We start from the raw sequence: 18,609 nt of genomic DNA, 5'->3' as shown, positions 1-18,609 counted from the left end.
AAATGTTCGACATCAATGTGCTCTAATGGTGTCGTTAAACAAAACAAACCTTTATCAGTAACCCTTTAGATAAGATAGAAAATAATAATAATAAAGATCTAAACAATATAATCATGGTGTTGCAATTTTTATAGTCTTGTAATTAAAGATAAAATATAATCTTTACATTTTCAAAACAAATATTAATAAATTCTGGGGAAAAGAACCCACCAAACAATTTAGTATAATAAACGTCTCGCTCTTGAGGCGAGTGAGGTGGGGGGTCAGGGGGCAACGTAGCCCAGTGGTAAAACACTTGCCGGATGCGCTGTCGGTCTAGGATCGATCCCCGTCGGTGGGCCCATTGGGTTATTTCTCATTCCAGCCGGGACATCATGACTGGTATATCAAAGGTCGTTGTATGTGCTATCCTGTCTGTGGCATTGTGCATATGAAAGATCCCCCGCTGTTAATCGAAATAAAAAAAAGAATAGCCCATGAAGTGGCGACAGCAGATTTCCTCCCTTAATAAAATGTGTTGAGTGTGCCTTTAAATAAAACATTTCCTTCCTTTCTTCCTCTCTTGGGGGATGGGACGAACTCCCAAGTTGGACAATAGTACAATACAAACCACACAATCAACATCAATCTTTATTCACAAAGTTTGCGTATTTTTTTTTATTTATGTTTTTTTTTTTGTACAAAAGGAACAAAAGGATAATGTGAATGTACACAACGCCAGGAAAATACTGGCAATCAACTGTAAATTACGGATCATAACGATCCTACAGCTGCTCCGGAAATTGGATACACATACAAAAAGGTGGGAAATACAAAATAAACTTCTTAATGGGGGGCTTTTCAACATTAAAATACAAATAAACTGTTTCTTTTTAAAAGCATAATGCCTCCAAACACATTCTTAAATAAACTATATTGCTATTCGAAGACTTAATTATGTTTCCTCTCCCATTCACTTTACAATCAAGTCAATACTATAACCGTTTGCTCTTTAAATGCAAATTTAAGATGGCGAAAACATGTTACTTCAATGAGAAAAGGCAAATGTTTGTTTCAACATCATTTCCTGATGAATAATGTGAAAATATTTTCCCAAATTGTCATGTACTGCTCATGTATTATAACTAAGTGCTAGTCTCATTTTCAAAACCTAAACCAATTCCAAGACCAGGTAATTTTCACTTTTGAAAAAAAAAAAAAAAAAAAAAAAAAAAAAAAAAGAGAAAAAAGAATAAGAGCTTTCAAAGGGATGCTACTCTACATACTCTCAACTCTCCAGTAATTGAAGAGTTCATTACCAAAAATTTCACCATATTTTGGAGCCAGCAATGAAAGTAAACCAATGTCAGTACAACTTAACAATCAACCCCTTGCAACTGTCCACGGCAACCCGCAATCAGCAATGCTGTGGAGATTGGCGTGGAGTTTTTCAATCTCCTCGGCTTCTTTTTTTGTTGTGGACTATATCAGAATTTGTTTTCACGCCATGGACATTTCTAATTGCAGGAGTTGACAATACAAGTGCCAATAAAATGAAATCTATGCCCAATGAACTGTATGTTAAAACTGAGCTTCGTGCGATAAATGCCATGTCATGTTGCAGCAATGATCCTCTCAAACTGACAAATGGATATGTAGCATTTTGGAAATCAACTCTTCAACTGTTTTTACAACTGGCTATATATAATACATGGTATATGGTTAATACTTCTTTTAAAATGTTTTAACAGTATGGGAATAAAACAATGGAGCTGTTTTCAAATTGGGCTTTTCCCCACCAACTACATCTGCCAGCTTGAATTATTAAAAATAATCATAGATATAACCAACTGGACATGATTGTATGAATTCTTGCAATAGATATTTATAGCATTTATAACCAACTGGACATCTCAAGCCAGTGTAAATATGAGATTAAACAGGTCAATGAAGTAAGGCCATATCATGTTCATAGTAAAATGGCCCTGGTAGGACAAAACAATGTGAGAAATGTTTGGCAGTACAAATATTGCGGGGATAAATAGAAAAATGACAGGAAAAAAAATAAAAATAAATTATAATTTCATAAAACTTATCCAACTTTATTTTTTAATTTTCATCCCAATGAGAACATGTATGACAAAACAATAATACAATACAAATAGATGTACATAGAAAAAAGACATGATCTATCCACTTAATACAAATTTTAAAAATGTATAGCTCTTCTAATATTATGATGAATAAAGTAAAAATATGAAAATATTCATCTCAAAGACATCACACACCCAAAATGGAATCGTTACTATTCATCAAAACAATTTGCTGTAAACATTTTCTAAATGCACAATTAATTTTTTGTAATATGATCTATACAAGACAATTCATTATCTCTTTACGTTTCTTCCAAAACGGTTTTAAAGTCATCAATCGAAATATCAATCAGAAACACACAATGATTTAGACAAACGCATGTGGACGTAAAAGGGTTCAGCTGATTCGAATTCGAGAGTGGGATAGAGATCGGTCATGCATAGCTAACTTAATCGTCGTCCTCTTCCGATTCTGAAATGAAAATAAGAATAGAAAATACAGAAAATCAATCAATCAAAGAAATGTTTAATTAATTATGATTATATGGCATCGGGCATCAGTTAAGGAACACAGAGGTAACTAGTTAAACAAAACAAACTTAACGACACCACTGGAGCACACATTGATTATTAATCATCGACTATTGGATGTCAAACATTTGGTTATTCTGACATATTGTCCTAGAGAGGAAACCTGCTACATATTTCCATTAGTAGCAAGGAATCTTTTATATGCACCATCCTGCACAGGATAGCACATACCACAGCCCAATGGGCCTACCTATGGGGATTGATCAGCCAGACAATTTACTACTGAGCTACATCCAGCCCCTCAGAGGTAACTAGAGAGGAAATGTGCTACTACCACACCATAGACTACAGTTTTCAATTAGCAGCAAAGGATCTTTTATATGCACCATCCCAGACAGGATAGTACATAGCACAGCCTTTCTTACACCAGTTGTGGAGCACTGGCTGGAACGAGAAATAGCTCAAATGAGATCAGCTACCTTCTTCACCCTCCTCACAAAATAGTTAACTCTCAAATGAGATCCATTACCTTCTTCACCCCTCCTCACGGAATAGGTAACTCTCAAATGAGATCAATTACCTTCTTCACCCCTCCTCACGGAATAGGCAACTCTCAAATGAGATCAGTTACTTTCTTCACCCCTCCTCACAAAATAGAAAACTCTCAAATGAGATCAGTTACCTACTTCACCCCTCCTTACAAAATAGGTAACTCTCAAATGAGATCCATTACCTTCTTCACCCCTCCTCACAAAATACATAACTCCCAAATGAGATCAGTTACCTTCTTTACCCCTCCTAAAAAAAATATGTAACTCTCAAATGAGATCCATTGCCTTCTTCACCCCTCATCACAAAATACTTAACTCTCAAATGAGATCCATTACATCCATGTCAGACGTATGGTTAAGGACCACACAGATATAGAGAGGAGAAACCTGCTGTCGCCACTTCATGGGCTACTTTTTTCGATTATGAGCAAGGGATATTTTGTATGCACCATCCCACAGACAGGATAGTACATACAACAGCCTTTGTTAAACCAGTTGTGGAGCACTGGCTGGAATGAGAAATAGCCCAATGAGGCCACCGACGGGGATCGATTCTGAACCGACTGTGCATCAAGCGAGTGCTTTACCACTGGGCTACATCCCGCCCCATGTAATTCTCGAATGAGATCAATTACCTTCTTCAGCATTCTCCAGCCACTCAACAAATTTCTTCATCTGCTCGAGGAAGACGCTTTTCCCTTTTGGCGAATGATTCTTCTTGTACCAGTTCACGATCGTGTCCTCCGACAGAACATTGGCTGTAATGGACAAAGCCAAATTTGTCGTTATAATAATTTAATATATTAAAGCCGCACACCCTAGTTCCATCCAGCGAAAATAATTTATAATTTGGTTAATCTACAAACCTGTAACACACTTAGATCACGTTTTTATCAAATGGAGTGAAAAAGCAGGTTTTATATCGATAAATACCATGGGAATCCCCATGTCCCAATTGCTTGAAATAATTTTGAAAGTTTGTATTCTGACGTCACCGGTAGATGTCGCTCGAAGCACAACAATGCCTACGTCACGACAAATTTCACAGACTTGGGGTCGGGTAAATCACGGTATTTGGCCACTTTGTACATTCTGCATGTTATATCAGCCTAGAATGCATAGTTTTGAAACAATGTGATATTTTTGTAGTAAACGATGTGGCTAATAGTATGCACTATGTGTACCCCAAATTTGAAGGTTGCAAGTATAGTAGAATTTTTTTTACCAAGTTTAAGTATGCCCAAAATATACCCATTTTGGGTCGTTATGATGTTGCACTTCAAAATTACTAAATTTGCAAAGTAAGTATTTACATAATTCAATACAATTAATTTCAAATTACTTACTTAAATATCGAAGATAATTTTATTGCCGAAAAATTGATGTATGTTGAAATTTTGTGGGACAAACGTTGTTTATACAATGACACTATATGTGAAGGGTGCTCTTCGTTATACATTTTCGTATAGCAACAACCTTCTTCTTGTTATGGGCATAAAAATAACTCATCTATTTAATTTATCCTACTAGTTTTCACTTCTGGACTGCTATTTAAGACTCTTCATAATGTACAAACCAAACAAAAGCCTATATGAAGCTTCCTTTTTTCTTTTTTTTAAAGCGAATGCCTAAATATTTGGAAATAAAATTGTGTAGTGTCCGTAACCACCTGGTAGTATTTATAATTTACAGGTGATAATCAGTATTATAATACATTCTGCTTTTAGATATTTCATTGTAGACCTGGAAAATACAAAGATTCTGGTCATTATTTTCAATTATTCCTTCCCTAGCAGCCTAAAATGGTTACGGACTCTACCAAAAAGCTTTAGTGTCCGTAACCACCAAAAATGAATCATGTTTGTCAGCTTAAAACATACAAGTAATATAATAATATAAAGTTAATTTCTACTTCATTTAAATTGCATCATCATATGCTAAAACATTTCCAAGAATATGAATGATGCAATTAAAGTTGCTGAAATATTGCATCATCCAGTCTGTGGCTTAAATAATGAAATAATTGAAATTTGTCATCATTAGATGGTATGAAACATATTGGTCAAAGAGTTTTTATTTAGATGGCAGTTATGGACCATAAAGAAATGATGAGGCTTAAATGAAGAGAAGATAAATTTGAGAATGTACTGTACAAGCTATAGTTTATGTAGTGTCCGTAACCCATTTTAGCCCTGTACGACAGATCAAACTAATGTTACTCAGTTCATGACAATTACTTTCCTGTGTACAATTTGTCTTCCGAAAGAAATGTTTTATGTATTTAATTCATTTATCAGTCCTATATTTAAAAATATCTTATCTATACCACAAATTATAAACAATTGTGTGCATAATTTATGAAAACAATTGTAAAAAAAATGTTCAGCCATGCATACTTTTGATGTATTTTCTATTGTCCCTGTACACAATATTTATCTACATGACATTGCATAAGGATATATAACATTATAGAGTATAACAAATGTAGTGTATGGTAAATATGTGTTCCTATGCTAAAAGGTTACGGACACTACAAGAGCCGCACATCAAATAGTACTATGTGGTTTTAGTACATTTTGGTGAAATTTAACTTGGAAACATAATTTATTGTATGCAGATATGTTTTCCAATTATATAAAAGTATAAATTTTTCAAATAGTTTTGTAGCTATCTATATATACAAATTATACATTACCCATACTTGCTCTATGCTATTGCCATATTGGGCCAATATCGTAAACTAAAATATATTTAAACAAATATGACCGTAGAGAGTTATGATACATTTTGATTCTAAAAGTTCAGAATGGACGTGAGATCAAAGCGAATGAAGATCTTCAAATCAGCAAAAGGCAAAGGGAAGATAAAGATAAAGAACAAAAGAAAAAAACTGCCCTTAAAGTGAAAAACTGGAGAGCAAAGCAAAAATCAGATCCAGTGAAGTATGAACAAATGAAGTTAAAGGACAAAGAAAGGAAACAAATATTCAGACATGAGCAGAGAAAGAAAGCTGACATCAACCCAGATATGGCACTTTATAGAGCTCTCTGTATATATAAATAATTACCCATTGCACCTTAACAATTGTTACTCCTTAACCACTGTTTATCTACAGTTACTGTTGTTGATACACAACCAACTCTGAAGCCAGGGACATTTGTAGCTGTTTGCTTTAAGTCAAAAAGAAATCTAGCTAACATTTTCATTGTGGAAATCAGTAGTGTTCACGATTCTGAATTTGAAGTCAAATACATGAAAAGGTCAGGCAAAATTTGCATTTGGCCAGAAGCATCAGATGTATCCTATGAGCCAAAACAGCACCTTGTTGGTACTTTGTCAGAGCCAAGCCTGATCAACGAAAGGGGACATTTCAAATTTAACACATCCGAGATAGACACAATAATCAAGTGCGAACAACTAAAACTCTTCAAACAAGTGTATTTTAGATGAAGCTGAAACAGATGTACTGTATAAATGGTGAAATATGAGTATGTGCTGTCTATTGGCACCATTTAGATCAATTTGAGAAATTCAAATGCTCATGTGTGCTGTTAGCAAGATGTTTCAAGTTCTAGTTCTGTGTGTAGTGTCCGTAACCTTTTTACAGTGGTGTTTGTAACAGTACAATATTTTCATTTAAAGTTCATAAATAGTTGTCACTGTGACTTTTATTGCAAGACTTTGGTTTCAAGCTACTATATCAAGGAGATATATTTAGTTATTGTGTCTAGCTTTTTAAGAATGGACAATGGATTGTTGAGAAAAAAAAAGTTTCTAGCACTCACTAAGCAAATGTTAAATTTTCAAAGTGGCCAAATACCGGATTTACCCGGGTGCGTTCTTTTCACCTCTCCTGGACATGTTCCAACTGTTCTGTCCTGGTTAAATCCCCTCTCCAGATACCGTAGGTTTTAAGGGTTTGTAACGTTTTGTATTGAGATACTTACTTGTCTGAACTTTATTGTTACTAAAAATGTTCACGAACTGTGAAGAAAAATCTCACAAATGAACAACAAATCGGATGTTGATTGCGCGAACCGTGCACGAGAAAACAAACCGAACCAAAATGATAACGGTCAAGTGGTATACCAACGTCTGTGACATTGAAATGGAAATATCCCATCTAAAAATAGATTAGACCTCGTCTGCTCAACGTTTTTTTCTCAAACGTGCATCCGTTTTTCAGAAATACGAAAAATGCATTTTGTGGTATTACAAACACCAGGATTACCAAAAAACACTTCAGGTGAATGGAAATGTATATTCTAAATAATAAACGGTAAGTAAAGTGCAATTTTATTTGTGAAAAAATGGGTTTAATAGCGAAAAACAATGCCGTAATGGTTAACAACTAGCCGTAACTAGGGTGTGTCCCTTTAAGTATCTTAAATCCTTTCCACGACCCGTTTTATGTAAAGACATCTTATTTGACATAATTGCGATGTCATCCAATCAAGAGTAGAGTAAATCATATAGTTAGTTGCGGGAAGTGTGTAATTATTATAATTTAATTAAATATAATAATTAAATATATTAAATATCTTAAATCTATTTTATGATTTACTAATTTAAATTAATTTACAGTTATAAATTTAAGATTTATTTTATAATCTGTTATAATAATCATGTCACAATTATATTGTTCGCTGTATGTAAATATGCTCCTATGTGGTAGACTTCGACCCTCCTTCCCCATCCCCCTCGCTCTGTGTTATATAAACACTGTAAAACAGTCACTCACTCTTGTATAGAAGAATGACGATCTTCTGAAAAGACTTGAGGAAGTTCATGTTCTCGTAACAGTACTCTTGGATGCGGAGCATGAGCGACATCTCAGACTTGTTAGTCTTCACCACGGCAACAAACAGCGGGGTGTACGCCTTGAGGTGCTTCATCGCCTGATCCGTGACCAGTTCCTCCTTCTTGTTCCACTCGATCGCTTCCATCAGGTTGTTCCAGATCTGTCAAGAGAGAAATGTGTTCTCTCGTCACATATCAGAATATTACACACGAGAGAGAGAGAGAGAGAGAGAGAGGAGAGAGAGAGAGAGAGAGAGAGAGAGAGAGAGAGAGAGAGAGAGAGAGAGAGAGAGAGAGAGACACAGACACACAGAGAGAGAGAGAGAGAGAGAGAGAGAGGGAGAGAGAGAGGGAGAGAGGGGGGGGGGGGGGGGGGGGGGGATCAGTTACCTTGGAAAAAATCAAATAACAGAGTACTGGTTACCAGGGGTGGGGAAAAGCCCTTTTTTCCTGGTCTGGGACCGATTCTCAATCTCTGAGACCGAAATTATTTTTTAAAAACACGCGTTTGCCGGTCCCACTTTTGTCATTCTTGTCAGTCCGAAGCACCTGTCCATTTCTATTATTGGAACAAATTCCTATCGGTCAAGTGGACCGGCCAACCCAGACATCGGTATCTCGTGCATGATTTAAAATAATAAATAAATAGTGGTAAATATGGCTGGTGTTTCAGATGTTTGTGATTTTAAAGTCTGCTTAAGTATATCGCCAGTCACTGAAGTCGGACCTACTAGGCACTAGGCTAGCCATTTGTCAAAGTCACTGAGCCAGTCAAGAGATTAAACAGACATTAACGATAGCACTATTCTTGGTTTAGAGAGCCATCAAGGTATTACACTCCAATTAAAACAAAGGACTCAGAATTTGCAACTGGTTACAATCAACACCTGTCAACACCTATGTACGGAGCTCTGTCGGGTCGAGTGTCCTAGTCCGAAGCAAGAGGCTTTTGTGCAATACAAACTGCTTGAAATAGCATAAAATATAATGAAATAATCTATAAATGTATTTATTGTTGACTGTTCAATGTAGTATATCCAATAATTATAAAGGATTTTAAAATTAACAAAAGGTTTCCACCTTTTTTTTTTTAACAAGTGAGAGCTACATGTAGTTATGTCAAGAGCCAGTAGAGGTCAAATTTCATCCAATCAGTGATGACGTTATTACTCTCTCTGTCTAAACGTGCTAGCTCAGGCTGTCAAACGCTTCAATGGGGCCATCTTTTATTAATTTTCAGGACACAAAACTGAATACTCGTACTTTTTATACATATATGGGAATTAAAATTCATAACTTTTATTCCTTTTTTTATATTTATTCTATAATGTAAAATATATACAATTTGTGGGGGTTTTCACAGTTTTCATGTTTATTGTTTCGCGTTCCTGATTCAAGATAAAACTATACCAATATCACTGATTTTTAAAAAACTATTTGGCAAATATCGCTTTTTATATATAAGTATATATATGCTTAAAGTTTGCTGAAAGTATAGTCTGAGATGCACACACTCAAAAAAACAATACCACTTACCAGAATTGCCACTTCATGTTCCGGGATGTCATATTTCACCATCTGTTCTACTACAAACTCACTGACCTAAAAGAAAAAGATAAAATGGTTTCATAAATTAATGCACAAAAAAAAAAAAAAATCATGATTTTGAAAAATATGGACATAATTATGCACATTTTTACACTTTTCTAATTATTTTACCACGATAAAAAATCTTAAAACGTACCAAAAAATCATGAGTGATTAATAGTTTTTCACACTAATATAATGTTATAATTCCATTTTATAATTACTGTTTTGTAATAGGCGTCTTGATTGGTTAAAATGCTATCACGTGATCTAAAAAAAACACTATTAATTCTTTTTTCACAACCAACAAACTCACATTTATAACCAACCACAGGACTTCTCTATCAAAAGTTGGGTGCACCCCAAACTTTGACCCAGCTGAAAGTTACCCATTACCTACCAGCCTGTAGACCGATGGCATAACCACGACGCCGGAAGGAATGAGGAGGAAATGTTTTACTTAACGACGCACTCAACACATTTATTTACGGTTATATGGAAGGAAGGAAGGAAATGTTTCATTTAACAAGCCACTCAACACATTTTATTTACGATTATATGGCATCAGACATATGGTTAAGGACCACACAGATATTAAGGACCACACAGATATTGAGGGAGGAAATCCGCTGTCGCCACTTCATGGTCTACTAATTTCTATTTGCAGCAACATATTTTCTTATATAAACCATCCCATAGACAGGATAGCACATATCAAGGCATTTGAAGTACCAGTCGTGGTGCTGTGGCTGGAGTGAGAAATAGCCCAATGGGCCCACCAAGAGGGATCGATCCCAAACCGACCGCGCATCAAGCGAGCGCTTTACCACTGGGCTACGTCCCGCCTCTACGGTTATATGGCGTCGGACATATGGTCATGGTCTTGACCGGAGGTGTAAGAGACTAATGACAATGGTACCTCTTCAGCAGGTTTGTCTTCTTTCAACATTTCAGCCAGGTCCAAGTGCAATGTCTTCCTCACCACAGAGGCAACTTGTTTTGACTGCAAACGAAGAAAGTAATGTCCGGTTAACGATCAGAGATGAAGGTGGATTACAGGACAAAAAACACAACAACCCAGAAATTTAGTATTGGTGGGCGGGTTACTGAGACTGGCCGTAAAGCTTCCCACAATTTAGATCTCAAATGTGATCTAGTGCATTTTGCATTATTCTTGCAATTTATTTTTATCTAAAATAGAAAACGTTCTGATTACTGTCCTCTAACAACAATCATTTCATACCCAAGGAATGGAATGTTTAATGAAAAAACTTTTTTGTTTAACGACACCACTAGAGCACATCGATTAATTAATCAACGGCTATTGAATGTCAACCATTTGGTAATTCTGACCTGTTATCAACAAAGAAAACCTGCTACATTTTTCCTCATGCAGCATGGTATCTTTTATATGCACTTCCCCACGGCCTTTGACCAGTTGTGTTGCATTGGTTGGAATGAGAAAAAAACAGTCAGTTCCATAAAGGTTGTTCGATCCTGCGATGCAAGTACCTCAAGCGAGGTGGTTCGGGAATGTTTAATGATGCCTGAGCACATTTTTTAAAAACTACAGCCATTTCATCTCTAATTATAGTCATTTGGAAATCCACCCACCTGCATTTCCGCTATTTGATCCAAACCAGCCTCTCTGAAGTACCTGTTAAAGGTCTCCAAACTCCTCTTGTTGGCCGGAAACAGCTCCTATGAAGAAAGGAAGGTTTGTTTAATGACACCCCAGCATACTGTTAATGAGCAACTGCTTGGTGATTAACAGGCAATAGCGATGGCAGATATATTGGGCCGAATGCACAAAACCTGGGTGGGTTTTTTTTTGGTCTTACGGGTGTTATGTACATATATAAATTTACAATGTTCTAACACTTGCATTTATAAAATACAGGCTTCGTAAATTTCGCTCTTTATGTCCAAGGTAATAAAAATAAATCAGAACAAAAACAGATGAATCAATATGAGGCAAGTCGTAAACATTTGGCAAAATGTTTATTCTTTAAGAGAGATCTAATTGTTAACACTGACTGACAATTTATTAAAGAATTCATGCAACAAAAAAATGCCATTGTCAAGAGGTATGAAATCCTTTGAAATTGTCTGAGTGAATTATGAACGTTTGCTAACACAAATTAAATAGTGGAAGCATGAAATTTATGTATGTCATCAAATCAGTAACAAAATATTTCTTCAGTGCCTATCATACTATTAATCAAGCCCTTCGACCTACATTACATGGGATAGCCTAATACATGTAATAAAGGATTACACCAATTGATATATATTTGTGCTGAATATTTACTATTTGTTGTTATTCAACAAAATAGTAAGTGCATGAAGAACATAAGGATTTTTGCATGTGTTAAAATATTGTCCAGAAACATCTCAATATTTTTAAACATTTCAATTTATTTTAGTAGTTGTGCGAGTGTGCCCTACACCATATCCATATAACTGAATTAATAAAATACTGAACCGAAGTGAAAATGTTTTCAATAAAAACATAAATGCAATAATACTGTGTACTTGATGTGCTCACGTTTTTTTCATTACTAAAGTATGAAAAAATTGTTTTGTCTAACGAAACCACTAGAGCACATTGATTTATTAACCATCGGCTATTGGATGTCACACATTTGGCATTTTGTACATAAACCCAATACATTTTTCCATTAGTAGCAAGGGATCTTCTATATGCACCAACGAGAAATGGCTATGATAAACTCATCTGCTACGGCGTAGGTTGAAGACTTAGATGCTGTAAAATATGAAATATTGACTACTATTGCGAGTAAGATAAATTCTGACCAGTCAACCTGTAACAAATAAAACACTGACCAGTAGCTGCTAGTAAAACATGAAATACTGACCAGTAGCTGCCAATAAAACATGAAATACTGACCAGTAGTTGCCAGTAAAACATGAAATACTGACCAGTAGCTGCCAGTGAAACATGAAATACTGACCAGTAGCTGCCAGTGAAACATGAAATACTGACCAGTAGCTGCCAGTGAAACATGAAAATACGGACCAGTAGCTGCCAGTGAAACATGAAATACTGACCAGTAGCTGCCAGTGAAACATGAAATACTGACCAGTAGCTGCCAGTGAAACATGAAAATACTGACCAGTAGCTGCCAGTGAAACATGAAAATACTGACCAGTAGCTGCCAGTGAAACATGAAAATACTGACCAGTAGCTGCCAGTCAAACATGAAATACTGACCAGTAGCTGCCAGTGAAACATGAAATACTGACCAGTAGCTGCCAGTCAAACATGAAATGCTGACCAGTAGCTGCCAGTGAAACATGAAATACTAACCAGTGAAACATGAAATACTAACCAGTAAAACATGAAATACTGACCAGTAGCTGCCAGTGAAACATGACCAGTAGCTGCCAGTCAAACATGAAATACTAACCAGTAGCTGCCAGTCAAACATGAAATACTGACCAGTAGCTGCCAGTCAAACATGAAATACTGACCAGTAGCTGCCAGTCAAACATGAAATACTGACCAGTAGCTGCCAGTCAAACATGAAATACTGACCAGTAGCTGCCAGTGAAACATGAAATACTGACCAGTAGCTGCCAGTCAAACATGAAATACTAACCAGTAAAACATGAAATACTGACCAGTAGCTGCCAGTGAAACATGACCAGTAGCTGCCAGTCAAACATGAAATACTGACCAGTAGCTGCCAGTCAAACATGAAATACTGACCAGTAGCTGCCAGTGAAACATGAAATACTGACCAGTAGCTGCCAGTCAAACATGAAATACTAACCAGTAAAACATGAAATACTGACCAGTAGCTGCCAGTGAAACATGACCAGTAGCTGCCAGTCAAACATGAAATACTGACCAGTAGCTGCCAGTCAAACATGAAATACTAACCAGTAAAACATGAAATACTGACCAGTAGCTGCCAGTCAAACATGAAATACTGACCAGTAGCTGCCAGTCAAACATGAAATACTAACCAGTAAAACATGAAATACTGACCAGTAGCTGCCAGTGAAACATGACCAGTAGCTGCCAGTCAAACATGAAATACTGACCAGTAGCTGCCAGTCAAACATGAAATACTGACCAGTAGCTGCCAGTCAAACATGAAATACTAACCAGTAAAACATGAAATACTGACCAGTAGCTGCCAGTCAAACATGAAATACTGACCAGTAGCTGCCAGTCAAACATGAAATACTAACCAGTAAAACATGAAATACTGACCAGTAGCTGCCAGTGAAACATGACCAGTAGCTGCCAGTCAAACATGAAATACTGACCAGTAGCTGCCAGTCAAACATGAAATACTGACCAGTAGCTGCCAGTCAAACATGAAATACTGACCAGTAGCTGCCAGTTAAACATGAAATACTGACCAATAGCTGCTAGTAAAACATGAAATACTGACCAGTAGCTGCTAGTAAAACATGAAATACTGACCAGTAGCTGCCAGTCAAACATGAAATACTGACCAGTAGCTGCCAGTCAAACATGAAATACTAACCAGTAAAACATGAAATACTGACCAGTAGCTGCCAGTGAAACATGACCAGTAGCTGCCAGTGAAACATGAAATACTGACCAGTAGCTGCCAGTGAAACATGAAATACTGACCAGTAGCTGCCAGTCAAACATGAAATACTGACCAATAGCTGCTAGTAAAACATGAAATACTGACCAGTAGCTGCTAGTGAAACATGAAATACTAACCAGTAGCTGCTAGTAGAACATGAAATACTGACCAGTAGCTGCTAGTAAAACATGAAATACTGACCAGTAGCTGCTAGTGAAACATGAAATACTAACCATTAGCCTCGAGTCAATTTGAGATTTCTTCAGTGCCTGCCAGACACTGTTTATGTCCTTCTCTTCCAGCCAAGTGCGGAACATTAAGGTGGTAAATTCAAGTGACAGACCTGTAACGAAGGAATTTTTTTACTCATGTTAGGAACTGATATTAGACACTAACACATATAAAAGGCTATGTTAATACCAGTGACTAGAAATTTGAGTGCTGTATACAAAGCTGATGTTAATACTGCCGATTAAAAAGCTTGTTACAGATTTTTTAAGCTATCTTTGCACTCCAACATCGTAAAACCATTACAAGCTATGATGTCACTGACACAGTCAATAAGCTATGGCGTTCTTACAGTATCATAATGCTAAGATAGGCTTTTGAAATATGGGCCCAGGGTGCTGTATATGTAAGGAAGAAATGTGTTATTTAACTACACATTTTAATTACGTTTATATGGTTTTTGGATTCATGGTTAACCTCCTGGCAACTGCAGGCAAGATATCTGTACACTGTATACAGTGCATTCCCTAATTCATATTTTAAAGCTGACGCCAGTACTACCGACTAGAAATCTGATGCTAATACAACTGACTAGAAATTTGATGCTAATACCTTCTTTAATGAGATGCTCCTCGATCAGACTACAGCTGATGCTAAAGCTACCGACTACAAAGCTGATGTTATTACTGACTAGAATTCTGATGCTAATACCACTGACTAGAAATCTAATGCTACCAACCATAAATCTGATGCTGATACTACTGACTATAAATCTGATGTTAATACTGACTATAATGAGATCAGTGTTCTAGCTAGCAATAAATAGAGGGGCGCTGCGCCCTGCCCCCGTTTTGTGCCGCACCGACCTTGATTATCGCCGTCCTGCCCTAATTCATTGTCAAACACAAAATACAAAATCTTGCTTTCCTCTCAAAGCGTGTACAGTGTTGTTACGAGTCTGAATTCCCAACTAAAAAACGTTTGACAATACATTGTTTAGCCACAGTTGTGAAAGCCGACAGCAGTAACTTGGTATGGGTTTTTTCTATTGTTAGTCGATATGACTGCAGACGAGCGGACAGGCAGTCTTACAAAGCTTGAATGCGAAGTAATCCTCACACCGTCACGCACATAACCACACACCACCTCTCAAATGCCTAGTTGAAAGTAGACCATCATGATAAACTTCGACAGAACGTCAAATGCGAAATTTATTTTGTTAAGTAAATTTTTGAAAGTAATTTTTGCCTTTGCAAATACCCAGACCAAGATACATATAGTTTTAACTGATGTCAGTAGTCCTTATCAATGACATATTGATTGCATCTTTATAATATGGCACAGAGTAAACTTGCAACACTGGTTATTTGGTGTATGTAGGCATAACTGTGTTTTGATAAAAGCATGTCTGCAAAAGCTATTTAATGAAATCTATCTAGACCGTGACATGCAATAATAACCGTTTTTAAATGCACCCCTGCGCGTGCTGTAACCTCACCGTGGTGCAGGGGTGTAACATTCTCTTTGAGAATGGCCAATACAGCACAATTTTTTAGTAAACGTCAGTATCTATCTGTGATATTTGTATTTTTGCAGAGTTCTTTACACTGTTTTTATTTAAATCTTGAATTTTTATATTGATGTTGATCATCACTTTATTTGTTTGCATTACCATAGTTTGACACCCAATAGCCGATGTATTTTTCATGTTGGGGTGTCGTTAAACATGCATTCATTCATTCATTCATTTTTAAATGCAGTGATCAACTTGTTACAAATATATCCTTATGTCAATTTTTTAATTTGTTTGTTCTTTTTTTTTTCTTCTTTTTTTCTAACCTTTCTTTGTTTTCATTTCTTGATTTCTTTTAATTATTTCTTTTATTTATTTTAAATTACATTTGGGCATGATATTAAATGGTATAAATACTATATATAATAGAAAAAAGAATAAGATTTTTTAGGTGATCAAACCTTTTGTAAAACATTTTAATAGTTAAAGTTTGATTTTATTTAACGACACCACTAGAGCATATTGATTTATCAATAATCGGCTATTGGATGTCAAACATTTAGTAATTTTTAAATTTAGTCCGAGAAAAACCCGCTACTTTTTTCCATTAGTAGCAAGCGATCGTTTATATACGCCATCCCACAGACAGGATAGCACATACCACGGCACATACCAGTCGTGTTGCACTGGCTGGAACGAGATTTATTAAATAGTGTCTTTATTTAGTACAATATTATTGCATACAGCGATGAATGTACTGTTTCATCAAACATCCAAATTTAAGAATAATAAATTTGGGTTTATAAATTGATTGTCCCCCTCCCTCCAAAAACGTTTTGTAAATTAAAACCAGCATAGATATTCCTACATATATGATATTTATGAATGTAGAAAATTCGATCATATCCAGCCCTTGCCTCCAAAATAAGATTTTCGCGTTAAAAAATGCCATACAATTAAATTAGCGCCCTGCCCCATCAAAATCCTAGCTAGAACACTATAGATGCTCCTCAAACAGACTGGACAGCTGATGCTAATGCTACCAACTACAAAGCTGATGTTAATACTGACTATAAATCTGATGCTAATACCACCAACTATAAATCTGATGCTAATACCACCGACTATAAATCTGATGCTAATACCACCGACTATAAATCTGATGCTAATACCTTCTTTAATGAGATGCTCCTCGAACAAACTGGACAGCACCTTGGCAGTGCAGAGGTTCTGTGACAGGATGATTCCCGTGATGATGGCGAGTTTCTTCCGTTCATCTTCCTTGTAGCCCTTCAAGAAGACGATGATCTTCTTCAAGTTGTCTTCAAACGGCTTCTCCAGGTACTTGTAGCGCCGAATCAGCTTGTACAGCACCTACACGAATTAACACCACCACAGAAATAATTTAACATCTGAGAAGAAGGAAGGAAATGTTTTATTTAACGACGCACTGAACACATTTTATTAACGGTTATATGGCGTCAGACATATGGTTACGGACCACACATATTGAGAGAGGAAACCCGTTGTCGCCACTTCATGGGCTACCCTTTTCGATTAGCAGCAAGGGATCTCTTATATGCACCATCCCACAGACAGGAGGCACTACCCGTTATCTCAGAAATGAGCACCTTGACACCCATTTTTTTCTCATTCACTCTAAGGGTGACTGGTGGTAGTCTTTATATCCGTGGCGTTTATGTCGATTGACACGCTGCAGGTAAGAGTTTTAGCCACATACGTTACTATTGTTGTGTATGGGATTTGATTTGGTGGTATACACCCATAAGGCTTGAAATTCATCTCATGCAGGCTTCATACACTTCAAATGGAAGGAAGGAAATGTTTTATTTAACAACGCACTCAACAGTGTTCGAGATTAACGGTATCCCGATATCCCGGGGATACCAGAATTTAATTTTGGATACCAGACTTCAAGAACCCAGTATCCCACCGGGATGCCATATAATACTAAATTCTCAGGTGGGATACCAGATTTTGAAATGTTAGTATCCAACTGGGATACTGGCCAAAAATTTTAATCTCGAACACTGCTCAACACATTTTATTTACGGTTATATGGCGTCAGACATGTGGTTACGGACCACACAGATTTTGAGAGGAAACCCGCTGTCGCCACTACATGGGCTACTCTTTCCGATTAGCAGCAAGGGATCTTTTATATGCACCATCCCATGGACAGGATAGCACATACCACAGCCTTTGATGTACCAGTCGTGGTGCACTGGCTGGAGCGAGAAATAGCGCAATGGGCCCACTGACGGGGATCGACCCCAAACCGACCGCGCATCCAGTGAGCGCTGTACGCCTCAACCCCATACACTTCAAATGGCTTCTCCTGCTACTTGGGTAATTTTGACACCGTTTTAGAGAGAAAACCCTCTACATTTTTTCCTTAGTAGCAAGGTATCTTTTGTATACACCATCCCACACAGACAGGATAGCACATACCACAGCCAGGGGTTTCCCCAGGGCCGTTAGGTGTAGCGGCCCGACACGCCTTGGTCTGTAAAGTAAGCGCTATGACGGCGTGGAAGTGCCTTAAATCAATTGCCGCTACGCCTTGATTTGAAGTGCTTTAGACAAACAATCTTCACAAGTACGAGCGTGGCAGTCGACTATCTGTTGCATACAACTTGTGTACCAGTATATCAAACACACCTAATTACTATGACAGGTAAAACACTTCCTAAATACCTAACAATGGGCCAGTC

At 36.8% G+C, this 18,609-nt stretch overlaps 1 protein-coding gene across 3 annotated transcripts in view; it reads right to left on the bottom strand.

The window, feature by feature from the left end:
- Positions 1-617: 617 nt before the first annotated feature.
- The window catches only part of LOC121384975 (basic leucine zipper and W2 domain-containing protein 1-like), a 37,318-nt gene continuing 19,326 nt past the window's right edge, over positions 618-18,609 (bottom strand). For all 3 annotated transcript variants that reach the window (XM_041515484.1, XM_041515483.1, XM_041515482.1), the window contains exons 6-13: positions 17,047-17,248; positions 14,367-14,476; positions 11,156-11,242; positions 10,461-10,544; positions 9,491-9,556; positions 7,896-8,115; positions 3,790-3,912; positions 618-2,544 (exon numbers count right to left, since the gene is read on the bottom strand). In XM_041515484.1, coding sequence (XP_041371418.1) covers positions 2,522-2,544; positions 3,790-3,912; positions 7,896-8,115; positions 9,491-9,556; positions 10,461-10,544; positions 11,156-11,242; positions 14,367-14,476; positions 17,047-17,248 — 915 coding nt within the window. In that variant the 3' untranslated portion in view covers positions 618-2,521. The remainder of the gene's footprint in view (positions 2,545-3,789; positions 3,913-7,895; positions 8,116-9,490; positions 9,557-10,460; positions 10,545-11,155; positions 11,243-14,366; positions 14,477-17,046; positions 17,249-18,609) is intronic.

This window comes from Gigantopelta aegis, chromosome 11 (assembly GCF_016097555.1).
Source record: "Gigantopelta aegis isolate Gae_Host chromosome 11, Gae_host_genome, whole genome shotgun sequence".
NCBI classification, from domain to species: Eukaryota; Metazoa; Mollusca; class Gastropoda; order Neomphalida; family Peltospiridae; genus Gigantopelta; species Gigantopelta aegis.
The sequence above is the reverse complement of the archived record's forward strand: the minus strand, read 5'-3'. Positions and strand labels throughout refer to the sequence as shown.